This window comes from Embiotoca jacksoni, unplaced genomic scaffold (genome assembly GCF_022577435.1).
Source record: "Embiotoca jacksoni isolate LCO1_2020_lvr unplaced genomic scaffold, fEmbJac1.0.p SCAF_1, whole genome shotgun sequence".
Lineage (NCBI taxonomy): Eukaryota > Metazoa > Chordata > Actinopteri > Embiotocidae > Embiotoca > Embiotoca jacksoni.
The window spans coordinates 26,625,369-26,653,271 of NW_027185229.1; the positions used below are offsets into that span (position 1 = coordinate 26,625,369).

The following is a 27,903-nucleotide window of genomic DNA, read 5'->3' on the forward strand; positions in this document are numbered from 1 at the left end:
TTCTGTCATACATAATTACTTTAATGTCGCGGTAATGTGTCGCAGTTAATCAATTGTTGGCGCAACTGTCTGTCACTTGATGGCGCGGAAGTTCGGTCTGCAGAGAGATCGAGATTTAATCTCCGAGAAGATAAAAGCCTCTGGTTGAATTGGACGGCGTGTGGAGGGTGGAGTTTAAATCTAAAAGGTCATTTTTAGGAGATTTAAACTCTTACGAGATTGTTTTTTTTAAAAATTTGATGTGAAGCTCAGTAATGCCGAATCTGATCCAAATTAAATTCATAATGCAGCATTTGAACTTAAGTTTTTCCTAATATTGAAGATTTCCAAACGTCAATGAAAGATCACAAACTACTGCTTTCAAAAAGATGAACATCGATTTTTGTAATTTTTTTTTTAATCTCATCCAGTGTGACTTTGAATGCTTAAATATAATTACAGCATATCTACGGTGATAACGCTGCAGCCTCCGTGAGCATAATTATCCTCCGAGTCAAGGGCAGGATGGTGTCAGGGTTAGATTTTATAAGCCGTATCGACATTTTTTTAAAGAAATATTACTCGTCACCATTTTCATAATTAAAATGGTATTTTTCAGGGGCACGGCGCCTGTGAGCAAAACAGGCCTACTTTCTTCATCACCTCTTTTTTTTTTACTCATATTGTTATTATTTCCTATTTACGTTCGATAATTCATTCTGACATCATTCACAGTATCGCGCAGTGCTGTTGATAGAGACGACAACGCTCTAAGACAGACTGTGATGAAGTTATCCAGGCTGTGGTGTGTGTGTGTGTGTGTGTGTGTGTGTGTGTGTGTGTGTCTGTGTCTGTGTCTGTGTTACTAAGTAATAGCTTTGCCTCTGGACTGGCAGCGTGAGGACAGGTAGGAGTTGGTAAATTCATATCAACAAGCTCTTATAATAAATCAGCGTTTGGGAAAAGCAAAGTGGAATGAAAATAATAATAATAAAGTCAGAAAATGTGTTTTGACTCCTGCCTTTTCAGCCCACGCATAATATAAGAGAGATTTGTGGTTGAATGTCAGTTTAAAGTTGTCAAACTTTTAGCACAAAGAGTTTCACGTGCGCATGACGTCATTTAGTGTCTCCATGGCAACAGGAGACGAAGTGACAAAGCTATGATGCTGCTGCTGCGCGTCGTCCTGGTTTTGATGCCGCTGTGCTCGCTCACTCCGTGCCCCCCGCGTGACCCCCACTCCCCCCACGTGACACGCATTACACACACACACACACACACACACACACACACACACACACACACACACACACACACACACACACACACACACACACACACACTCTCTCCTCAGGGTGGATTTCAGAGCGTACTCGCCCCGGTATTGGTGCCTCAGGGGTGTCGAGTGTCCCACATACCTCGAGGGCGCTCACCTGATCGCCGGCTTATTAGAGCCGTTTCACCCGCCACACCTGCATTTTATTGACGTGGTGTTGCTGCACTGCATCTCCGACAGATTTCCAATCGAGGCGGGCGGTAATCTGACAGCCGCAGCTTTGGATTCTCAGCGAGTGAATTTTGCAAAGCGCTCCTTTTAAAATTTATTTTATCACCAATCGTACAGATATTTTTTTTTGTTTTTGTTTTAGCGCCCGAGCACCTAATGGTGCAAAAGCCCTCTTGTAATGCAAGGAGTTATTCTTTTTATTCTTATTCTTCTTAAATATATAAATTAGCCCATTGGTGTCGGCTTTAACGTGCTCAAAAACTCATGACAGTTTCGCCACCCCCCCCACCCTCTCCACCCCCCCCCCTCCAGTTATCTTACTAAATTGTTAGCCTCTGTGGCTTCTAGACGCCATCTGTGTTGCTGTTGCCTAGCAACGGTGTTTTTATGACTCAACCCCTTGAACGCCAAGCATACGGTGCGCGCGACTTCACGTGCCGTAACCACGAGCTCCCGGGTTGCATTTGAACGCAGCATTCAACAAATTGGCTAAAAGTAAAAAAAACCCCAACAAATCAGACGTTGGCGTGTTGGAAAATTCACACATTTCAATTTTTTTTTGAATGAAGAATCGATACACTGATGAACTCATGATACAAGTATTCAAAAAAAAAAAGATGCGTTAGTCGCAGCGCTGATATTTACGGAAATGAAACAGCTCGATAATCACAGACAGACTGTGCGCTTCACCTGTAATTAAACCTCCTTATTGACAGAAATCCGCAGCATTTGTTGTTAAGATTAAGTGTCACACTTTGAGGCAGTTTTTTTTTTTTTTTCTTTCTTTCTCTGGTCTAATCTAAACGTCTTTGCAGATGCTGCTGCAGTTATCCGTGATAGTAGAGCGAGACAGGTGGTGGGTTGTACCTGCCTGCAGTGTCCTCTCACCACAGATGCCATTTTATTATCCGTGTGTGAAGCAGCTAAAAAAAATAAAATAAAAAAAAGAAGCAGATTCTGCTGAATGCCGCGGACCCGGTGTTCAGAATATGAGGAGCACCTGCTCTTTCCGCGGAGGTGACGACATCACCTCTTCTTCCCGTCTTGCTTTGACTTTGGAGATGTAGATGTATTGGAAGCGGATGGGAAAAGTTAAAAGAAATGAATTAATGAGCTACTTGGCGGGCAGCAAAAAAAACCAACAAAAAAACAAGCCACCGCTTCACGTCGATGGTGTTTGAAGTTCGTCCAAACTTCCACGAGCGCCTCCCGTCTTTTACCCGACTAGTTCGCTCCTGTAAATCTGATCTGCTTCCAGGAAAGCAGTTAAAACACAAACAAAGTTAACTTGTGTAGAGGGCGGTAGTTTGACATCTAATACCGGGATCTTAACCCGAGAGCCATTAACGGCACTGGCTTTACCTACGAAAGCTCCGGACCCCTGAAAGCACCGTGTTCTTCCTATGTTATTTAACGGCGGTTTGCAGGCAGCTTTTAGGCGCATTACTGCCCCCTGCTGACGGGAGTAAACGCATTACAACCAGGCGCCGGTAAAAAAAACAAACAGAGGAAATAAGGATGAAAAATAGATTTTCTTAGATCGTAACGACTATTTTTTATATTTTAAATCCATTCCCCCATCCCTTGTTGCCAGTAATCGAGTCGTCCACGGAGTCAAAAAAAACAACAAAGAAAGAAAGAAATGACTGCAGCGTCAGCTTGGCACGTTATCAAGGTTTGTGCAGGGTGTCTCGTGTCCTGCACAGAGCGATGAAGCCATTGTGACGGTTCAGTCCGTGATCTGCAGTATTATTAGAACCTGGACGGATGCGATACCAAAAATAGAACCAAGAACCAGCTCCTTCACCCAAAGGAAAACCAAAAGAGGAAGTGGAGGTTAGTAGAGCTGGTAGATTCTTTTTTTTTTTTTTTTTTTTTTTTAAACTTGACTGAAGTGGTTGGAGAAACCTAATTTATCATTTAGATGGCATTTATATTTGGAGAACCTGGCCGCTGTGTACGGTTAATTAAACCAGCTGGGAAAATAAATCTCTGTCTGACTTGGTTGATGAAACGGGTGCTCCTGTTACCCGTCGTGTAAAGGGACGTTCTCAGAGGTCGTGACATTCAACTCGGCCTTTTTTAGATTTGATAATCAACTAAAGTTCGCCACTGATATTTGGAAGATGTTGTGAAAGTAACGTGCGACGCTCACGTCCGTTCTCACCAGAAGGAAACGCATGGAAGGAAATCGTTCCACCCCGAAAGGCTGCGAGAACGCACACTAACATAAAACGCAAGGCGAAGTTGATATAGTTGTGTACGGTGTGTCTTTACTCTTCGGTTTCCCAGTGCAATTCCTTTGTTGTTGTTGTTGTTGTTTATCCCTGTTTTATATAGATGATGCCAAGTCATACATATCTTGATAGTTGGGGTTTCTTCTTTTTGGTGCTCAGTGATTAGAAAACATCAGATCTCACATCTGTGCGACGTGGACGAGTCGAACGTGACAGAATAGGGACCGTCTCCGCTGCCGCGGGGAATTTTTTTCTACCTACTATCCAAAGTCAGTACAAGCAAATTATTATTATTATTATTATTGTTGTCATTATTTGTGGAGTCGCATACCGTGGCGCTGCACTAATATGGTGATTAAGGTCGGAGGAAGGATGACAATGTAATTAAAGCCCAATTAGGGGGATTAATAAGCAAAACGTTGTCACTTTTAAAGGGGAACTCCTCTTATTTTGCACATCGAGTTGTGTTTGCAGTGACGAAGAATGTGCGGAGTAAAAACAGGCGATTTTAAATGATTATTTATTTAACAGACAGATTACCAAACGGGACGATGTGATGCTTTTTTTTTTTTTTCTTCTTCTTCTTTGTTTTTTGGTTGTTGATGTAAAACAAATCCAGTATTAATCCAGATTAATCGGCAATGGAAATAAAATGTTAATTTGCTCGTCGAACGCCCTGTTCGGCTTTCTGCTTTTAATTTGAATGAAACTTTGCGTAACAAAAACAAGACCTTGTTTTATTGTTCGTTCGTAAGAGTGAAGTGAAGCCGTTTCACTCGAGTGCTGAAATACCTTCAATATGTTTCGGACTTCGCGTCACGTTGGTGGTATTTGCCTCGGAGGCGGCGAGGCGGCTGCGTGTCGGGAGGCGCCGGTGGTCCGGCGGCCTCGTGGAACCAGTTTCCTGTTCCACCGTCGAACCTGTTTTCTTTTCAGATTCGCTCAGAGATGTTTGACTAAGTTGTGTCGGTATTGACTCTTAGGTTGCTTTGAAGTTTTATAGAAATACTAATCTTGAGTTCAGACAGAAGTAAAGGAAGCGCTCGCCTCTACTTGGTCGGTAGATTTCCTCTGCGTGGGGGGGATTTTTTGTTTTTTGTCTTTTGTTTTTGGGCGTAAATGCGCCGCCGGAAGTAAACGTTGGTCTCTGCACGATCCCAAAGCTCTTTTTCTGACGGTTCAGGTTACGACTTCAGCTTTGAGCTCCCGAGGCGTTCAGGTGTTGGTTCGGGCCGGCGCAGACACATGTGGGACTCGTAGCTGTTGAAATTACCGGTCTAAAAATGGCAACCTGCCAGACCAGATGTGTCAAGCCGATGTGACTCAAATGTTTATTGTGAACTTCTTTTTTTCTTTTTTTTCTGCTTCTGTCACTCGGATGTTACATTTTTTATTTTATTTTTTATTCCTCCCTTCAGCATTGTAAAGTGCAGATTATGATTATACTTGCCACGGTTTATTCGATATCTCAGCTAATGTCAGTTTTCTTAAGGTACACATCCTGACTTTTTTCACGTATAGTTTTCATTTTCTGTATTTTTCTTCTCGAATATTCACTTATTATTCAGAATATCAAGAGAACTTTGATATTTATGCGGCACTGACCAAACTCCTTCAAAACCATCTAGTATCGAAAGCCGTCTCGTTATTCTGTATGAAATTCTGAATTCAAGGCCACGTCCACACGAATGTTTTTAAAAAAAAATTTTTTTATCTTAAAATTCCTAACTTATGCTGCATTCATGCAGGAGAACATCTCATTAGCATCAGTGAGTCAATACGGAGGTTCCCATCCCCGGGCTCTGCTCGGGCGGGACCGCCTCCGTGGATAAAATCTGTTCTGGTGAAGTCAGTCTGAAAATGTTCTGTTCAGGTTTTTCTGAAATGACTTTAATTTTCATTTCTGCGCTGAGTCACCGCAGCTCCAAACCAACCGATCTAACATTTTGTGGCATTTTGGGTTACGCTCTTTCCAGCGATATACAATCTGCGGTCTCTGTTGATGTCTTTTAAAAAAAAAAGCAACTGGAAACTCATGTATTCAAACTGGCTTTTTATCTAAATTTTTTAACTTATTTTGTGACTTTTAAGATCTCGTATGCTTAAATATCTGTTCAACTTATTATTTTACTATTTTAATCAAATTTTTACAGTTTTTATGGCCTTTCTTTTAAAAAATTTTTACTTATGTGAATTGCTCTGTGAAAGGTACTTAAACTTTACTGACCTGAAGTTCCACCAAAGCCTCAGTGGAAAGCTGAAATACAAACCTCCATTTCACTGTCTGCTTTCTTTCCATCTACATTTTTCTGAGGTGGTTGAAAACAACGTTATTTACAACCAGGTATTCTGTTAAGAAACACAAACTGCACTTCTTTTTTTAAATTTTTTTTATCGGAGCCAAAAAACAATTCACTGCATCGTGTATTTCGGGAGTTGAACAGAGGTTACCTTGGCCCTCCCAATACTACCGCATTTCTTAAAAAAATAACACTACTCATAAATCTGTTTCTGTGTTGATCCCCGCTGTGCCTATCAAGGCCGTCCAATGATTAATCATCCCATGATTATTTTAGACCTTGAGAGTGCATTCGATAGAAAATGTGCGATTTCAGTGTTGAGTCACAAGATGAACTTGTGCTCCAGTTGCCAGTTAATTAACGAGAGCTGGAATCATATTCCACCATGCTAAAATCTCTGGTGGTGATATGTACTAAAAAAAGGCACTGATGGATGGATGGACGGATGGACGGATGGATGGACGGACGGATGGATGGATTTTCCAACTGTAAAATGTCTGGCAAAAAAAAATAGATAAGTGAACCTCAACAAAAACGTTATGGCTTATGTTACAAAAATTGGCTAAAATATAATTATCAGACCTCAGAAATAAAATAAAAAACAGTATGAAGATAGCAAACTGGAAATATTATATAGTCGACAACAGGGACAGTTGTCACGCAGGAACGCTTGTAACATGACTAAAATATACATAATTAATCTATCAACTACTCAAAAAGAAAGACGGTATCTATAATTTATGTGAAAGTGAACGTCGGACAAAATATTATATATTTTTGACCAAATACCTCGATATCAATATCGCAACGATACTGTAGAGGCTGAAAAAATATCGAGACAACAATGGCGTCACCGTATCCCCGACCACGTTTTCAACTCCCGTGAGACAGCTCGACCGCTATTGACACGTTAGACATTTCTAGTTTTAGCTTAGAAAGCAGAGTTTCTAATAATGCTTGTTTGGATTTCTTGACATTTTATTTTAGCACAGTATCCCAAAAATATATTTCATAAAAAAAAAAAGCTCATTTTCTGTCATTTTCTCTGGGGGTTTGAAATGTGGCTAATTTTTTTGTATGCAAGAAGAGAATGTATTTGAGCATGCGTATACATGATATATGGTATATGATTGGAGATATTCAATAACTGTCACTTTGTCTCCCTTACAAGTTCATAAGGCAAATTTAAAGTACTGGTTTCTACGCTCAGCCATGTAGGTCAATAAAATCAAAATGTAAGGCATTTTTTTTCTGACTGCAAAATCTCTCTTGATTCTACATTTGCACAGCCTTTTCATTTTCACGTCCTCGCATGTGATTTATTGAATTATTTTGTGAAGCTCTTCTGCCTGTAAAACCTTTTTGAATGCAGCTTAGTGCAGCGTTACGACGGGGGGAAAAAAAAAAGAGAAAAAGAGTTCACAGAAATGTCAAGTTTTCTCATGTAAACACAGCTTCACATCTGTGACCCTGTAGTAGGATAATGAGGCCTTTTCAACACCCAGACAGACACTAAATGGGAAAATGAAGTTTTCATCCACTCATTATTTTCAATAGTTTCTCCCTGATCAAATACTAAGATATGTAATGAATGTGACTCTGGTAGTTGTATGTGTGAGGAGTAAAGCAACGCATGTTCTTAAATTGAAGCTCAGTTAGACAGTGCAAATGTTTTACTTAAATTAACACGTCTTTAACTTGCAGTCAAATTTCTCCGTTAACACCTTAAATGATAAAAAAACAACAACAAAAAAACACATTCAGCATTTTTCTTTAACATTTACCTCCTCTTTATTTATTTATAGTCCAGTATATCAAAATAATTTTTTTATCCTGCATAACATTGCTTCGAGTCCCTTCGTGACATTTTCTTTAACTGGAAAACGTTTGGCTCTTACGTTCTCATACGGGTTCGCAGCATAATTAAGGAAAATGTACGCAGAATTCTTTCAGGGGTTTCAGTGCTTCGTCCTTGGATTGTAAAAATAATAACTCATGATTTCAAATGGTATTTGTGCAGTATAACGTCTGCGCGGCGTATTTGCCTTCGTCGGATCTTTGTGTTTGTGTTTTTTATTTTTTTTATTTAAACTTTACAGAACTCTCCCGAGAGCTGAAAGCAGACTTTGTCGTTGTTTGTTTTGCGTGCATTTCTGGAAGTAATGAGAATTATGTCCTTTTCTGTTAACAGATGCAGTGAAGGGATAGAAGATGAAAATACTCAAGAAGGACAAGCAGCAGGTTTGTATTATCACCATTTTAATGCGTAATAATATGTAATATGTAAATATTTCGACATATGCGTGTTAAATATAGAACGATGACAGCATATCAAGTCTTCGAGGTTCAAGGTTGATTTAATTGCCATTTCGACCATATCAATATTAATATGCATACAATGGAAGGATTTCTGGCTAAACTACTGAACTGACCCTAAAAAGTGCCGCCACATGGCACCGAACCAAATTTCTGGTGACAAGAGTCCTGTGTTCTCCTGACCAACAATTTGTATTTTATTATATTTTATTCTCTCCATTACCTGTAGTACTTCTGTTACTAACAGTTATTATTTCAAAAAATGTCTTCATTTTTTATTTAAAAGAAACTTGTGTCAGTTTTCTGCCCCCCCCAAAAAGTCACAGTTGACTTTTCACTCTTTTATCGGACTATTTTAATTTTAATGTTATTAAAACTTAAAGAACATAAGAAAAAAATAACAGTGTAGTACAAACAGCTCATAAACACTTGTTTTCAATTAAACGTCCCCACATTGCTGTTGCTTTGCCTTTCGATGTAAGTCAGTCGACAATACGTCTCTCGGGTGAAGTTATTTCCCACCGGAGAGGAACACAAGACGTTGTTTCACGCAAAATGTATTTATGTCGGTAACAAAAGCATCACCTCCAAGTTCATAACGGCGCGGAAAGTCTGGAAGAAGCAGCTGCAGACTACCGTCGCACCTGCTGCTTTAAATGGAAGCATTGAAATGAAGGAGAGGATTGTGCTTTTTCTTTTTTTTTTTTAATGCCAGGCTCCTTTGATCAAACTGGTTTCATGTGTACTGGTCCGGTAAATTTAGCCGTTCTCTCACTTACCCGCTGATTTAGGTGTGGTAGTTAATGGCTGCCTTTAATTGCCGTGTTCATTTGACTGCTGTGTAATCATTTGTCGAGGCATGACAAGGGTGAATTCTTTAATCGATAACATATCGGGGTAAAGTGTAGTTTGGAGAGTGCGCGTCCTCCGACTTCACTGTAATAATGGTCTCATTGATTATTTTCTCAGAGACTTGAGCTTTATTATCTCAGCGGGGGTTTTGCCGGGGGGAGCGGGGTGGTGGGGGGGGTGGGGGGGGGAGTGAGATCGGCTGCAGCCTCGTTTTGTTAAAAACCCTCCCAGGGCCGACAAAACTGCGAGTTATAGCTTCATCAGATGAAACAGAACCGAGCGGCTTTACGCTGGAATAATTCAGCCTCTCGTGTTTAGGGAGCGTCCGGTTTTGAGTTCGCAGATTGAAATCGGGTTCGTATGCGGGAGAGGAAAGGGGCGATGAGATTTCCGGTATCTCGTCTTTTTCGAGTGGCCGGTCCGGGTTATCCGGATATCTGGTGATAATGTCATCACGGCGCAGTGACGCGGAGGATGTCTGTTTTAAAAAAAAAAAAAAAAGTTCGGAGAGGAGGAGGCTGTTTAGACCAACAAAGACTTTCTGTGTTGAGCTGCTTGTTCAAAAGCAGATAAAAGGGAAGTTTTTTTTTTTTTTTGAAAGATTGAAGGAGCAGGAGAAATAGTTGGAATTCCCAATTTATGTGTTTATTCTTGAAGAAAAAATGGGTACGTCCTTCGACTTCTTCTGCCGGTTTTGTGTAAAACTTGTGTGACTGTAGTTGGTACGTTTGCTTTTCTTTTGCTCCTCTCAGTGTGTGTGTGTGAGACGCTTTGGACTTCGATTGACACGGTTGACAGAAAATGTGCCGACTGTGCAGTGCTGCACGGTTTGGAAAAAGTGCTGTGGAAATAATGCTGAATATCACCTCTGCAGAATAAAAAAAAAAAAAAAAAAATCTATGATCTGAATGCAGCTTTTTAAACCCATTTTCTCTTTCAATATTCTAATGTTTGGGGAAAAAAATGCCCTGTGAGAGGACGTGGCAGATGCTCCTTAATCTGAATAATAAAGAGATTTACTTGCAACATTAAATGTCGCTTTTTGGGCTTAAATTTTTGGATTTAAAAGAAAAAGATTCTTTTTCCACCATTTGGAGTTTATTTATAACCAAGTTGCAACCAGCAGTGACGTCACCCGTTAGTTTGTAAACGGCTGTAATGAAGCGCGGCCGTAACCTCGGGCCTGTCAATCAAACAAGACACGCCCCCCAAAAACACTGCTTTTTGAGGCTTATTTTCTAATTGATGACGGGATTATTTTCAGATGGACCTCCAGAAAACGAATAAGAAGGAGTAACTTTCGCTAAACAACACCGAGATATCTGGTGGGAAAAATGTATTGACTTTGTGTTTCATGAGGGAAGCCGAAAGGGAGTCTGTGGAGGCTTTTTTGGAGCACTTCTGCTTTGGTCTCATTTTTCAGACCCGGAAGCTACGTCCACTTTTATATAAAGTCTGTGGTTGTAACTGTCTTGCACAGCTTTTTTTTTTTTTTTTCAATTAATTGTTGGGCTAAAAGTTTTTTTTTTTGTGTGTACGGTTTATAGGATTCGTTGTATAGAACATAAAATTTCAGAAAACAGTTAAAAATATCAACTATAACCCAAAATGACTTCTATAAATGTCTTGCTTTGTCTCTCCAGCGGTGCAAAAACTCAAAATACATTCAGTTGACAAATGATTTGAAGCAGAAAAAGGCAGCACGTGCTCACATTTCAGAAACCTGAAGTTTATTGGCCGTTTTTGTTGAATAATCCTTCGCTTATCAACTTGTCTGACAGTTTATTCAGTTGTTGCCAGCCTGTGTGTTGTATAGAAGCTCATACAGTAAAAAGCCCTGATGACGATCTGTAACTGCGATGTCATCATTCCTTCTATAGTTCCCTCCTCATCTGATGAAAGCACGTACAGGAAATTGTTCTGTACAGCGAAACTTGATATATATGTATTTTTTTTTTCCTCCCCCCTTCCCCTCGCTCTTTAATATCTTTTTTCCCACCGCAATCCATGAATCAGCAAGTGCTGTGTGAAACTGGGATTTCTGCACTTCAAGGTAAAGCAGAGAAACGAGTGAATTCTTTTCTGTCTGAGGCCCAAATTCACTTTGATCATCTTTTCCGTTCTCACCCGAACAGCTGAAAGCTCTGCTGCGCTCCTCCTCCTCCTCCTCCTCCTCCTCCTCCTCCTCCCATCTTTTTTTTTTTTTTCTTTATTTATTTTCATAGGAAATAAGAAGAATGTGGCTCCCCTCACAGCTGGAGTTCCTTTTCTTTGGCTTTTTTTTTTTTTTTTTTTTTTCTCTCGGCGGAGTCTTTTTCCACACGACTCTGCGTCGCTGCTCCGTCTGGGATTAACGGCAGTACGTACGTGGGTATAGACAGATATGTACTTTATTTATTTATTTTTTTCAATGCACAGAACACGGCTCAGTTTGCTTAGTATGAAACTCGCTGAAATATGGATCGGCACTTTTTGTGTAAGTTGCAAATCCTACATTAAAATCCTCCAACGCTGCGTTGATTCCAGTGTTTCCCTGAGTTATCTGGGCGGTTTGTCCATTGATGGCTTCATTTTAGGCTTTTTTTGTTGTTGTTTTGACGGTCACGTAAGTGTAGTGCGTCATCAACTCTACCAACGTCCTTCCAAGACAACGGTGGGAGCCTTTGATCAAGTAAAAAGTCTGAAACCATGGTCACCTTTTGGCTTTTGAGCATCTCATAACCAAGGTTTTTTTTTTTTTTTGGGGGGGGGGGGGGGGGGGGGGGGGCTTTGACTATGAGATGATAAAAGAGCAGCTCAAACTCTTGACTCTTAAGAAAATCCCAGTTTTGAAAAACGTCCAGGAATTCTAGGAATGTGGGGATCAGGAGAGTGACGCAAAGCAAACGAATCAAGAGGAAGACGCACGAAGGAAATAAAAAACCTGGGGTTGGTCCTTGATCGTTGTTTGGTCGGTACTAAGCCACGAGGCTTGGCAGCTTTTAACTTTTTTTTTTTTTTTTTTATCAAATCACTTTTTAAATGCTAAATGTCTGAGTCACCTGTCAAACAACACCTTCTGAAATGCGTCAAAATCTCGCTTTGAGAAGCTGTGATTCTCACTATCTTACTTTTTCCACATTTGATAAAGCAAACAATAAGTCTTTTTTTTTTTTTTTTTTTTTTTTTTTAAATCTGAAAATGATGCGGTCGCAGTGATATAAACGATCGTCAGGCGCACTCCTTCCCCCTCGTGTATTTTGTTTATCGGTAGTTCCTCCAATATTCCCACAGTTCTTGGCCCTTTGTGTTACATTCAGTGATCACGAACGTATCGTTATGCTTATTAAACGGACGGGTTTTTGGCCGAACGCGACTGATCTACGTTGAAATATCGTGTCTTCGTCTGCGCTGGTTTCAAACGTCGCCCTTTTTCCACATAAACTTTCTAAACTCGAATACAAATTTGCCAACGATTTAAAAAAACCAACGACGTTGGCTGAACCGTTTTCATAAAAGACAAAACGGTGGTGAAATGGGTGTCAGCCACTTTCTCTTAATATTGCTTGCTTGTTGTTGCCATAAAAGGAAGTAGTGGCATTGATGGGACTGCAGTGCTCACGGTCTATATTCGTGACAGAGAAACAGACGCGCGCGTGTGTGTGTGTGTGTGTGTGTGTGTGTGTGTGTGTGTGTGTGTGTGTGTGTGTGTCTGCGTGCTGCTTGTTTGCGAGGCAGTATTATTGATTCATAGACTGTGATTGCATGCAGCCTCTCAGCTGTGTTCGCTTGGCTTTACTCGACTGGCAGAGCTACACTGCAGCACGTCACTGAAGGCTGCGTGTGTGTGTGTGCGTGCGTGCGTGTGTTTGTGTGTGTGTGTGTGTGTGTGTGTGTGTGTGTGTGTGAAGGAGAGAGAAGGCTCTGTGTTTGTATGCAGAAAAAGACTGTGTGTTTGCACAAAGGAGAGACAGCCAATGTGTGTTTTTTTTATGCATGTAGTCATCCATGTAAGCACATTGGACCGTGACGCTCGTGTGTGTGTGTGTGTGTGTGTGTGTGTGTGTGTGTGTGTGTGTGTGTGTGTGTGTGTGTGTGTGTGTGTGTGTGTGTGGGCGCGCGCGCGCGCGCAGCAGTGTGTGTCTAAAAGAGGCTGCTGTAAGTCACGTATGTGTGTGTGTAGTCGGTCATGTAAGCACATTGAGCCGTGCAGTATCTGTGGGAGTGAGGGAGAAACTGTGTGTGTGTGTGTGTGTGTGTGTGTGTGTGTGTGTGTGTGTGTGCGCGCGTGCCTGCGTAGTCAGTCATGTAAGCACATTCAACCATGACGTGATGCCACGTTGTGTTTGTGTGTGTGTGTGTGTGTGTGTGTGTGTGCGCTGCAGTCGCTCCGTTGTTGTGGAGATGGATGTCAGCGGCTCAGGTCATTACTGAGCCTGAGTTAGCTTTACCGGCTAATTTTAGCTTCTAGGTTACCTGTAACTGTGTCTGCCGAGTGGTGTGTGTTTTTTTTTTTTTTTTATTTCTGTATGAGGAGAGACAGGAAGTGAAGGTGGAGCGAGGTGAGTGTGGAAAATGTCTCTCTGTGTAATCTTCAAGGATTAAAAAAAAACCAAAAAAACCTTATGCATCATGTGAGTTGTAAACAGAGCGTACGAGCACGGAGGCTCCAACCTTGTTTTACACGTGTAAACACCACATGATGCTCCGAGTTTCTTTTTTTTTTAGGTCATGGAGGATTCATGAACCTTCTTTAAAAAAAAAAAAAATTCTAAAAAGGAATAAGATGCAGTCTTTTGAACAGAGAATCTCTTCCACAGCTAGTTTTCTTTTTTTTTTTTTTAAATCATTTTTACGACTATACTTTTTGCTTGATTTCAATGATTTCAAAAGCTTATTTGCCACACTTCCCAATTTTATGAATTGGTGGATTTTGGTGTTTTTTATAGCATACATCTATCATGAATACATCTGCATATATCATAGAGATTTATTGTGTTTTCCACATGTTGAATTTGCACCCAAATCAGATGTTCAAAATTAGTTTTTTTTTTTTTTTTTTCATTTTAGATTTCATAAATTTATAGTTAAAAGTAGGGATTGATTGAAGGTTCAGTATTTCACGTATGACATGAAAAATGTGACACGATCCTTCCCTTCGACCACAAACCGATCAAACGATGGCGACACTGAGATTACTGAGGGACAAAAATTAATTTACGTTGAGTTTATTGTGAAGTTTAATGTCAATGATGATGGTCAACGGCAAAAAAAACAAAAACAGCCTGATTTCGCTTCATGATAAATAAAATAATAATAATAACATTCATTCTCCAAACGGATCTTTATAAGCCCCAAAAAAAAAAGGCAAATAATTAAGCTGCTGAATGTCAGAAAAACAGTTTCAACTAAAGAAGTTCCCACCTCTTAAATATGGAGATTTTGACGTCATTTAGTCCTTTTTATTGGAAACAGAAACTTTTTTTTTTTGTTTTTTTTTGTGCTTTTGAGACGTTGCCTTGGTCTCAGGGGTTTTGAAGAGTGGAAAAAAAAAAAAAACTACTAACGCAGACACAAAAACAAAACAAAAATTGCGACGATAAGAAACAACAGCATTTAACATTATAATAATTTTTTTTTAAAACTCAGAGCGACTGCGTGAGTTCATCAGCAGACGAGGGTGAAAAGAGTCATTTTAAACCGAGAGTGGGCAGACGACAGTTTCCTTCGGATTAATGCCTTAATAAGATGGATGTGAGGGGAGGAATTTAGGTCATTATAACTCCCGGACATTAAGCGCTGCATCGATGGAATTTTAATGACTACATATTTGAATTATTAGCGTTTTCTTCCTTGTGTATAGATGCATGTTTACGGCCGCGCTCATTGACAGACTGACTTATAACACGGGCGTGAGTCGGCGAAGTAACAGGTACGAGCCGTGCACAGGTGGATCGCGTTAATAAGAGAGGTGGAGCGGCGTGCTGTTTTCCTTCAGCTCGCTTTGTGTGTGTGTGTGTGTGTGTGTGCGTGTGCGTGTGCGTGTGCGTGCGTGTCAGGTGAAGTTTTTGTGGGCATCATGCAAATGTGGCCTACTTGGCGAGCAGCGGTTCTGTTGTGTTACTAGTGGCCTAGTTACGCTCGTGTCCTTCATCACTTTCAAACATCGCAGCGCTTGAGATTTCACCTCGTCGCATTTCATTTGTGAAATACTGCTGATGGTAGAAAGATGTGGAAAAAAAACCAACAACAACAAAAAAACAACATAATCTGGAACAAATTATGTTCCTCTAAATCTTTCCATAATTTATGACTCCTGTTTATTAATTATCAGCCGCAAATGGAATCAGGTCAGAAGAGCCCGAGCTTTTTTTGGGGCCGCGTGGTTGAAACTAGGCTGAAATATGACCCCGGCTGTGGCATGTTTGGTCCTCCGGTGTAGTCATCCCTCAATCCTTGACCTTTGACCTGGTGTGACGGAGCAGTCAATTTAACTTTTTTACACTTTGCATCTCAGGTGTAAATCGGCACTGAGAATAAAAAGCAGCAGGGTCAGGTTATAAAATCTCCAGCGCTCACATGTCGGCAAGATTAAAGTCTTTAAAAAAGAAAAAAAAAGAAAAGAAAAATGAGGCCGATACAGAAGCTGCAATACCACCAAGTCACCACTAGAGGTTGGCACCCAAAAAGCCTCCATAAACCCCCATTCAACTTCTCCCCAAAATAAATTCTAAATCAATAAATGTCTTCCAATTTCTTCTTCTTTGTTTTCCGACGGTCCATCTGAAAACAATCCCGTCGCGAATGAGAAAGCAGGCTTCAAAAAGTTGTGGGGAGTCTGTTTGATTGACGGGTCTGCGGCTCAGTCCGGTCGCGAGTCAGATTCCGCAGCTCGTCCAAATATGGCCACTTCCTGTTCCGAGCCGTCCTCCCAAGCCGCTCGGTCCGAAGGCGCCGCCTTCCTGCCCTCCTGATTGGCTAATTCAATACTTGCTTTAACGAGCAGTTGAGATAGCGTACCTAAGGAAGTTTCCTCTGAGTGTATGCAGAAATACGATATGATACATGATGAAAAAATGACTTGCGTTGAGTGTTTTCATCTCTAAGGTTTAGGACGGACACGGTGATGTGCACAAGAGGGCCGTTTTGTGAAGAGAGAGAGAGAAAAAAAAAAGCTCAAATAAAACGCTTCCTTTCTTCCTCCTCGAAGCTTTTCACATAAACACTGTTTTTCTTCACTCCAAAGCAACAATCACGAGCTGTTGACCTCAGCGGAGGGCACCTTCAGGTTGTTGTTCTTTCTCGAGGGTGTCTCACTCCGGGATTCGGGCTCATTACTTCGCTGCTCAAGTCGTGTAGGGACTCGTCAGAAGTTCCTCCGGCCTCCTGGCCCACTTCGTCTAACTCCGTTGCCGCACCTGCGGTTTTCTTTTCCCCCCAAAACCATCATCAAAAGTCACTTCGACGAGAGTTTCACGTTTTTTTGCCCTTCATGGAATTTTTGCCTTTATGTCTAGAATGAGTAAAAAAAAAAAAAAAAAAAATGCTCAAAGTCAAGTAACTAAACTTATTGTCCTGTTTTATCGCGTCTATTTTCTCGACGTCGTGTCTTCTTTGCTGATTTTGATCAACGTGTCTCATTCACCTCTGAACTTCAGGAATTGCAGAATTTGTAATCCAAAAGAACAGATTTTAATCTCCGCTATAACTTCCTCCTGCTTACTTTTAATTTAATATTCCTCGTTTCTGACCACGCCCACATGAAGTGGTTTGTACGTCCCGACGCAACATGCAGCATCAAAAAAATGTGAATAGAGCTGAAACAGTTAGTTGATGAACTGATCAGTTAATTGAAAGAAAATCGTCAACTGGTTAATTGTTTAATTTTTTTGAGGAGGATAAAAAAAAATGTTACTGGTTTTATTGGTTTAAATGTGAATATTTATTAGTTATCTTTGTCCTCTGTGATAGTTGACTGAATTTGTTTTGGGGACTGTTGGTTTGAAGGAAAAAAAACAAAGATTTCAATTAACAAGGGGAAAATAATCAGCAGAACAATTGATCATAAAAATATTTTGTTCTTGCAATTTTGCTTTTTTTTTTTTTTACTTTCAACTTTTGTACACTCAGACTCCTGACAAACTGCGGTTGGACCTCGAGTTGCCTTTTACCTCAGCAGAAACGGCTGCCGTTACCTCGTGTCACCTTCCCACTCAAACCAAAACAAAGAAATGTCTGAACCGAAGTTATAAGAAATAATAAATCTCAGTGCCCCCTCACATATAAAGGCCGATACGTCAAAAATATCTCCTCTCCTCTCGCGGTGAGCCGCGTCGACGCCGAGGTCGAGAGGAGCGGATGGAAAAAAAGGTTTCTGACATTACCGGCTGGCATCGGATACAAAGAGAGGGGAGTCTGTCCCAATGCGTGCGCGCAGACGGCGACGAAAGGGTTACCATGGTGACCACGTGTTTACGTCCGCCTCCCCGGCTCCCAGCAGCTTTGGCACGGAGAGCCAGTTTCCATGGCAACGGCCCTGATACCCGCACCCCTCTCCCTAAACCAAACGGGCGACGAGGCCGATGAGCCTCGCTGTGCGTGTCGATATATATGTGTGTGTGTGTGTGTGTGTGTGTGTGTGTGTGTGTGTGTGTGTGTGTGTGTGTGTGTGTGTGTGTGTGTGTGTGTGTGTGATTCATTGAGATGATTTCCTCATACCTGTGTGAGAAGCAGAGTCTGTTGGCGCATCTGCATTGGCCTCACGACACGAGGCGGACGTACTGCATAGCAAAACAGCTGTTGCAGAAAAAAAAAAAAAAAAAAACACCCGCTTGACTTTTAACCGTACGTCAGCCATGACGTTCGTACGTCTTTTTGGAATACGCACACACACGCACACACGCACACACACACACACACACACACACACGCACACACACACACAAGGAATTTGATCCCAGTTTGCAGATGTCGTTCCACACCGGCGTGACCCGGCATGCCGCTCTCCTTGTTCTTCTACTTTCTAAATACAGAAAGAGCCGCAGACAGTTTTTTTTTTTTTTAAGCCTGCAAAAACACGCTGCAGCTCGCGGCGGCGGCGACAACACCGGTCCGGACAACGCGCGGACGATGTTACAGTCCCCGTCGCATTTACAGATGGCCGTGGAGCCTCGCTTTCCATATAGGAGCCGCGTTTCTGTATTCGACGCTTCGCCCCGCCGGCTGCCGATCGATTCCTCCTCGTGCGTCTCCGGTCGACCTGCGAGTCCGGCTCGCATCGATCGGCTTTTGTTTTTATGTATGAAGTTTATATCAAAGAAGCAGCTCACTATTGGTAATAATAGAATTTTAGGTGTATTAAATAAATCAAGCTGCAGCACATGCCGTACCGCAGCGGTGATGATTTGTTCTTTTTAAACCTGTTTATTAGATGAGGTTTCAATCTTTGATGCGTATTTGTCTTGTTTTTTCAAATACAATAAAAAATTTAAAAAAATTAATAATTTCACCATCTTTTTTTTTTTTTGTTGCTAATCTCACTGTTTACTGGCTGGTATTAATCCTGTTTAATTTAACCAGTCTATCTCATCATTGTTTGATAAATTACTTTCTTTTTAAGCTGGCTTTAATTTCACGAGCACCGTCTCTGCTGCGTTTCCGTCCTCTGAAAAATATCCAGGTCCAACATATTAATCATAAAATGAACAATGTAAATCCAGCAGTGCATCTTTCAGCTTTAAAAGTTCACACGGTGACGTTTTTTTTTTCTCAGTTTTTCGTTTTACATTGAGGACGTAACCACCCTGTTTTAATTTTTACAACAACAACAAAAAGAACAACTATTGTTATTTCCAGTGGACAAACTGTTCTTGGGCTCTGTACCTGTACACCTGCTCTAACCACGCCTCCTACGTCGGACCATTTAAATATCGATGTGAATAAAAGTCGGTGGTCCCAACACCCTTTAATGTGAAGTGGATCTAGTGCGGCTCGTGTTCGGTTGTTTCGCACAAGAGAGGAAAACGCTCTTAAGCAGCCGAGCGTCCATCAGCGGCTTCGGTCGATGTCAGTCAGACCTGCTGTCACATTTAGGCTCGCGCGCACGTTTAGGACTGCAGTATCCCAACGTATTGACTCCACTGACCTTGGTGCGACCTTCAGATGAGGGGAATGAAGGCACATTAACTCTCAGCGGTCATTCAGAATCGATTGGCTTTAAAACCACCAATAGTCTGGCCGATTGTGTGATTGTCACTCAAATATATATATATATATATATATATTTTATTTTTTTTTTTTGAATACTCGTGCTTTCATTTCCTCCTGCGTAAAGTTGGATAATGTCATTGTTTTTTTTTCTGCAGTCTTTGCTGTTTTCATGTCCTCTGATCTCTGTGTTTCACCAAGGGGCGGATAAAACATTTAAACTGAGGATGTTCTTTAGAAATGAGGTCGACTTCCTGATAAAGTGGACATAAAGTTACATACGGATTTACAGTAGCAGGCACTGCTACCCCCCCCCCCCCCCCCCCCCCCCGGTGTTAAAAGGGTAGCAACATTTCTTTTAAAGTTTCTGGCGTAAACGTTGGAGGTTCACTGCAGCGTTTAAATTGTATTTACTCTGTAAATGGAGTCGAGAACACGGCGGGAGCGGTCGAACGCTGCTCGGGGAGCCTCGGGGAGGTTTTTAGAGTTTATTTCAACTTTATGATTCAATTATAGGCTTCTGTGTGGAATAACGTCGACCCGGCTGAAGTGTCCTCGACAAAGCGAAGACGCCTTCGCACCAGCGTAATGTTGAATGGCTGACCTTTTTTTAAATTTATTTATTTAATTTTTGTTCTGACCTGCCCACAGTGTGGCAGAGCTGAGCGTGTCAGGCTGCAGGGATCAATCAGGTCGCATATTGCTATTCATTATGAAGCAGGGGTTCATTATCCCGCAGACCGGCGTTCATAACTGCGGAGGAAAAGTGTGAGCTGAATGCTTTCGCCGCGGAAATGGATTCTTTTCATGCAGTTCGGCGTCGTGTCCTCGGTCAGCGTCGGGAGTCTTTGTCCGAACAGAGGGACGAAATGAACGACGACGTACGTTAAAGTTGATGACAAAAAAAACTCGCCGAATAGGAAAAAAAAAAAAAACTTGTCGGCCTTTGTGGAATAAATAAATACAGAAACATTAAATGTAAAGTAAACAATATCTAGCAGCGGAAAAATAATAAACCTCCCGTCGTGACAACATTAAGACGGCAAATCAAACTTTAACTGAATTCAACCATCTGGTAAAAGGGGAATAAAAACAACATTAAATATTAGAGTAAATATTAAATTGAAAAATGTCAACAATGACTGTGGGAAGATCCAAAACTGAAGATAGCGCTGAAAATAAAAGTCAAGAGATTACATTAATGCAGCAGTGAATCAAAACCAGCACAAATTGGTTTCTTTTAACTCCTGCAAGCAGTCAGCCCAGTGCATTGTGGGAAATGGAGGCCTTTCCAACAGGTGAGCTTCTCGGGGTCAAATAACTCAAATAAGACATCACTTTTTTTTGTTTTTGTTTACTTAAACTCTCCTTTTAACTCCTTATCAGCTCTGTATGTTTTATATTAAAATTAATTAGTCATATGTTTGTGAAACCTATAAAACTTCATAAATAGTTTTTTTCAATGCTGTGTCGGCGTTATTTAGTGCTGGTGTTGTATTAGATCCCAAATTATATGTTATATCGTGTGTTGGCTCTAGAAAATGCAAAATTTGGTACTATTTGCTCACGCGCTACGCCGACCTTAAAGTACACCTACGAGTCGTGAATATTTATGCTTGCAAATATTTCTGCGGACGCCATCAGAATATCTAGTGTGTGATATATGTAATAATGCAACCGGGGGAAGCAGCAGTCGAGCAGAAAGTTTTGAGGGCCGATACGACTATTGCTCAGTCGTAGTAGGATGAGACATTATAAAGTCATATTGTGAACAATGCTGATGTTTGTAAGAGCAGAGTAATAGATTAAAACAACAACAACAACAACAACAACAGCGTACTGAACGGGGCCCGTTAAATCTTCTCTTTGGGCTTCTCGTCTGCTGGATTCATGTAAAACACTTTCACGCGGTAGCAGCTCTGACGGAGATCTCCACTTCCTCCACCGGCCGAACGCTCGCTGCGCTGTCGAGTCGAGGAGACGTTGAATCATCAGCCGGGAACTTAATTATAGCGAAAGGCTCATCCGACCTGCCCTCCAAAACCCGCCCGCCCTCCGCGAACTGCCGTTCGGTTCCCTTTTTTTTTTTTTTTTTTTTTTTTTTTCGCTGGACTGTAGAAGATGATTTAACGGTATATTAATACCGACGGGTGTCCTGCTGGTGCTTCGGCTTTTTATTTCTAAATTTTTTTGGGGTTTTGGGAGGATGTGTATCAAGGCTTGTAACATCCCCGGGGGTTGATGGAGGAATATTCTGCATATTAAGTTTTTAGTCACGGCGTGATTCACACATCGAACAGCACGTGCTCTGAATGTGATTTGTCTTCATAATTTTTTCCACTCTCTGTCCATTATTTCTCAAAAATAACATCTTTTTTTCTCGCTTTTACCAATTTCTGTCTCTCTCTCTCTCTCTGCAGCCTTCTTCTCAGTCTTTTTCTCCCACATGTAGGTCTTACCTTTTTTTGTTCCTTCAACCTCTTTCCCCTCTTTTTCCTCTTTTTAATCCCTTTTCTATTCGTTCTTTCTCTATCGCATATTTTCTTTCTTTCCTCAGATTTTATACGAGTCTCCTTTCACTTACCCTCTTAGAAAATTCTGCTGATGCTCTGAATTAAAATAATCGTAGACATAAGAAATACATATATGGTGTACCAAAACTGCATTTGAATATGCCGCATTTAAGGACTATTTTAAATGTTAAAACTGCCTTAAATGATGTAGTTTTGTCATTTTGGTTAAGTGAAACAAGCTGTAAACGCAATTAACACGTTATGAAGTTTAGATGGCCTCAACATCAGCCTTTTGGGTGCAGTTTTATTTTACTAACAAATATTAGTCCAACTATCTCTAGTTTTAGCTCTCGTTTTGGTCTCCTCCACCTCGGCTGCTGTTCTCTAAAGAACAGGAAATTAAAAGTTGTTCTTAAGAGCTTTTTTTTTTGGTTTTGGTAAAAAGCTGCCTGCTGCTGCTTAAAACAATGACGGTGAGCAAAATGAGAAATAACAAAAAAAAACACACACAAAAAACAAGCTCTGCGACGTAAACACCGAAGTTGTGAACGTAAAAATAAAAAAATAAAAAAAGTGGAAAACCTTTCATGGCGCTGAAGGGAAGTGCAGATTTGGGGGATAATTCTCCCTTTTCATGTAGTTTCCTTTGGTCCCTATTTTAATATTAAAAAAAAAATAATTGAATAGAAATTATGATAATAATAGTAATCATCAAAATGAAAGCTGATGTTCACATAACAGACAGAATAACAAAGTAAAAGCCGGTTGTTAATCAGGGCCTCATTAAAAAACATTGAATAGGGATTAAATTACCAGTGTGATGACTCACAGTAAATTCAGGATAATATTACATTTCCATTAGTACGAGAACGGGTCGTGTCCTTTTCGCCACTCGGCCCCCGTTAGAGGCTTTAATGAGAAACATCTGGTCCAGGAAGTGTTTACCGACCAGCCCAACAACCGTCGGAAAAAAAAAGAAAGAGCGCGAGCTAAAGTTAATTAGCGTCGGAGAATCGACTGATCAACTTCATTTACGACACATTTTTTTTGTTTGTTGTTTCCTCTTTCAGATGTTCACTGGCCTCCTGAAGCACACGCCACCTTCGGCCTCCGCTGCAGCAGCCTCCTCCTCCTCTTCCTCCTCCTCGGACCAAAACAGCAACGCACAAACCACCGTCCCCACGATCCCGCGGGGACACCTGGTCGTGGGCCCCAAGGACCAGCTCCGCCTCCTCGCCCCCGTGGGCAGCACGGCGACATCCAATCACTGCACGGCAGCCGTCAGGCACTCCGGGGGAGCCCCGCGACCTCCGTCCTCCCTGAGCGAGGAGGACGATGGAGGCGGCGGCGGCGGCGGCGGCAGGGTAAAGAAGAAACGGAAGAAAAAGGACAAGAGACAATGGGACAGAAGGGGAGCGGAGCGGGAGGAGAAGGAGAAGGAGAAGGAGAGCAGCAAACCAAAGAAACGAAAGGAGGAGAAGGAGGCGGCGACGGCGACGACGATGGTCACGCTGAGGAAGAGCAAGGAGCCCAAGGAAGGGAAGGAGCGGAAGGAGCGGCGGGCCAAGGGGAAGGAGGGCAGGAAGGAGGGCGGGGCCGAGCTGAGGAACGCGGCGGGCGGGAAAACGTCGGGCGCCGCGGCGACCGCCGGACCGGCCCAGACGCCCGTTAAGGTTCCCGGCAAACGAGGAAGGAAACCGAAGGTCAAAGTCCTACCTCCTGTACCCACAAATCAAGGTCGGCAGCGATGTCTGGATGGTTTTGTTTTTTCTGTGTGTGGTTGGTGGTTTTTGGGGATCGTTTTTTTTTATTTTTTAATGTGGTTAAGTTCTTTTGTTTTTAGGTTGTGTTAAAATAAAACAAAAGTTCAGCAATAAATCAATTGACAGAAAATCTACAAAAACAAAAAAAATTATAATCTGTTTAATATTCTTGAATTGAAAGGATTTACTTCTTTTCTCTGCCTTGTTAATTCCATATGTTTTTGGTTGTGGACGAGGACTGCAATTTAAAGGCTAAATGATTATTCCATTGATTGAAAAAACATTTAGTGATTGAAATGATTCATAAAAAAAATGACCAACAGATCCTTTAAAAAAAAAAAAAAAAAAAAATGGAGATCTGTTGTGACATCTTGAGTGTAAAAGAGGACGATACACCACTAATACATTTTGTACACTAGTTATACTGAATTTGACAAAAAAAAGTTAAATCTTAAAATTGTAAAAAAAAAAAAAGATTTGCTTAAAATACAGCCAGATTACTTCACTCACGTCATTGTGACGATGGTGGTTTCAGTTTTAATCTAGTTTCATATTAACATCCAATTCAATTTGAGTTTTAGTTGCACGTCAGTTGTGAGTTTGTCAAGAACTTTTTTTTTATTTTTTATTTTTTAATCTTGACGAGTGTTCGAGCGGGAACGTTTCATCTGTAATTGGAAGGCACAGATGTCGACTGTTCTATTGTTAGATGTCCTTAAAAATCATGATCAGACTCGTCGGGACAAATGAATCCCATGATGATGCGATTGTAGGATTTAATTAAGACGGCGCCTGTGTGGGCGGCTGCATTAAGCATTCGATAGCTGAAAAACAAGATTGCATGCAAGAATTTAGGAAGTCCATAGGTGCACGTTTGAAAAATCACTAAGAGTTGCATCATTTTTCCATATATATATATTATATGTATTATTGCACCAATTAGAATCTCTTCCTATCTTTTCTAGTCTTTGTTGTCATTTTGATTCGGACCACATGTTCCCTGCGGATGAATTGCCGCCATAATGTTTGAATTGTTGGCTCTCACCGTCATTTCTTAAACAACTAGTGGATGAATTCCTATTAAATTTGGTGCAGCTGTTTGGTGACACCCAGGTCCATGTTTACCTACAGCAGCGCGCTGACTTTTCTCGATTACCGCCATGAGGTTTCGGTGCGAAAGGTCTCGGCTGTTATCGGAGAAATTGCTATTAAAATTGGTCCGGACATTTATATCCTGCTCAGAATTAGTTTGTAATCACTTTGGGGACCACTTATCGAGCCCCGTCCTCAGGTCAGTGTTTGTATTTGTCAAATTCTTCAGCAGTGTTTTGTGTTTTGTGATAATTAGTGAACCCCTCTGGGAAAATAGTGACCTTACGGGAGCTTGCAATTTTTTTTTTACAAAATGTCCATGATTTTTCTGAAAAAAAATAAAAGTCCTTAACAGAAGCTCTGCTGAATAACTTGAATAGCTCCGAGTTAAAAAAAAAAAAAAAAAGGATAAAAATATCATAACTCAAATATTTCTATAATGTGCCTGTTATCAAAGGAATAATTACTCTTTAGGTAGTAGTAAAAAAAAAAAAAATCAATCAACATTTTTTCTTCAAATTCCCACGTTGTTACTGCAAAAAAAAAAACCCCACTCATTTAAAACTCTACAAATAACATTGAGTTTTTATTTTTTACATTTTTAAAGAAAATCTCCTGCAACATCTTGTGTTTTTGATTGCAACAATTACAAAAAGCTCAGCGAAATCCTAGAGGACTGATTGATAAACGTAAGCATGACCCCCTGCAGTGAGTTTATTTTTTGCCTCTTTGCACCTTAGTGAGAAGTGAGCGCTTTCGGTCAGCAGCAGCCAGTGGGAAATCACTTCCAGGTTAACACACTAATATCCCAAATCCTCTCTCCGTCTTGCAGGACGTCCTTCGACCCAGGGACTCCACGCTAAGGTGGCGGGGCAGGTCCAGGCCGCCCAAAGACACGGCAAGAACCACGGCCAGGCCAACAGCAAGACGCCGGCCCCCTTGGCGCCGAAACAGAGGGGTCGCAAACCCAGGTGAGACGATCCTGACGGGGTTTAACAAATATTGGTGGAGACACCGAGAGCCCTGCAGAAAGGGGATTTAGAAGAAAAAGAAAGTGAAAGAGCGAGCGATACAAAAGTGGACGCTGATGAAGAGAGGCAAGAAAAGGCGGCAGTAAACCTGCCATCTCTTTACAAATTATGCAGCTCCTCTCTGGGCTCCTCGCTTACAAATATTTCACTTTGAAGCTATAATTTTCTGGAGTCACAAAATATGGGGAAGAGAGTTTTCTACAGACCCGGGACAATATAAATACACATCAGGATGAAGCTTGGACTTTATTTGGATTGCGGAGAAACTGAAGAATGAATTTTCTTTTGTGTGTTGCTGAATATACAGGAAGGAAACTGCTTCTTATTCAGATATCAAATCACATTATTCTGTGTGTGTGAATTCTCAATTTACTTCGTTCAGACTGCAGGAAAATCAAATTTGTTTTCTCAAATCAAGAAGGATTTATTTATTTGCGAGTCACTGGATCGGATCAAATGCGTCCCTGCGTGCGGTTGCCGTGGCAACGACGTACGCGCAGCCACGCCCGCCTTACGCTGCTTTTTCCGACGGTTTATTTCGGCTTCTGTCAGTCGAGTCTCGTTATCGTTGTCGTCTTTATCGGGATATGAGAAAAAAAAAATCTTATTTGGGCTGGCGGTCTGAACACAGCCTTAGAAACCAGCTGATGTATCTGATATAGATGCATTCATGGTTCACCTCGAACTTTTATCTTTCCATTTTCCGGTCGGATATAATAATAATAAAAATTTAAAAAAAAACATCTCCAGGTTGAAACAGAAACATTACTTTAAAAAAAATAAATAAAAATAATGTGTCACTACTGAAGCCAACCTTCTGTTTTTGGCAAAAGCCGACGCGGCGCTTCTTACCGAGGCGCTGCCAACCCCCTCGTGGGATCCTATAATTTCAATAAAAGCAGACACACTGACACACTGCTTGTCTAGTTTGCCGCAGGAAGAGAAGTTACACTTCAGTGTTTAAAATACAAAACAAAAAACAGAGAGAGACAGAAAAAAGATGTTTCTTTGATGGCGTAAAATGAAAATCTCTTTTTTCCCCCCACAGATCGTCCTTCTTGTGCTCCCGTCTGCTTCCCCTCTGCAGCTGTCTCGTTTTTCTCTCGCCCGTGTCTCTTCCCCAAATTGTTTGCTTCCCGCTCTTTTACTGTTGTTATTCTGGGTTTTTTGTTTTTTTTGTTGCCTGTCTCCTATTCGTCGGCTTTATTTAGAAAAAAAAAAAAGCTGAGCGCTGTTTATCAGGTGGAGAAATAGGAGCGCAGATTGAGGGCACGGTGACACATCTTTTTTTAGGCCCAGATATACTGCTGCCGCTCTGCCTTCATACTCATACAAGTTTTTTTTTTTTTTTTTAAACAAAGTATTATTCCTTTCGATGTTTGGGTTATTGTTCCGTGTCGGTTTGACAGACAGATATCTTTCAAACGTATAATATTTACTGCTCATTGAATGCAGTGGCTCATAGCAGGGTGACGAGTTTCACCCGTGTAAGTGGACTCATTACTACAGTTTACATTCTGTGTGCATCTCTGGGTTTTTTTCAATTCTCCAAAGCAAAGAATTTTAATTTTTGGGGGGTAATTAAAGACCACCGTAAAAGTGAAAACTCTAAATGATTATATTGAAACGATAAACAAAAACAACCAAACAGATGTTACGCGGAGACGCGACATGAAAACAAAACCTCAGCCGCGGGAACAAAATGAATGGAAGTCAGCCGACGGCGATTTATTTACAATATGTTCACAAAAAAAGTGGACGGGAACTTAAGTTTACTTTAGTTGGTGAGCTAAAGTCCAAAAACAACAATCAAAAAAACAATCCCACCGGCGTGAAAATAACCTCTAATCTAAAGCAAGATCGATAAAGGAAAACGCAAAGTCTTACCTCCCCGACTGACTGACCCAAAACCAATGGAAGAAAATGTCCGCTCGCGCCTAAAAACTCCAACTATAAACTGAAAAAAACCCTTTACTGACCCGACGCTTGCGTCATCTTTGGTACTTAAATAGGTTGGACATCATCGGAGCTTTTCTTCCATCAATCAGAACCCGAGCTCACACACTCACGTTTACATTAACGCCCACACCTGATGCACCTCACAATCACACGTTCCAAGCGAAGGATG

At 41.2% G+C, this 27,903-nt stretch overlaps 1 protein-coding gene across 1 annotated transcript in view; it reads left to right on the forward strand.

Moving 5' to 3' along the window:
- Nucleotides 1–27,903, forward strand: part of chd6 (chromodomain helicase DNA binding protein 6) — an 81,082-nt gene that overhangs the window by 10,498 nt on the left and 42,681 nt on the right. The window contains 3 exon segments of the mRNA XM_069150810.1: nt 8,215–8,264; nt 22,960–23,626; nt 25,577–25,715. Of these exon segments, the coding sequence (XP_069006911.1) occupies nt 8,235–8,264; nt 22,960–23,626; nt 25,577–25,715 (836 nt within the window). The 5' untranslated portion in view covers nt 8,215–8,234.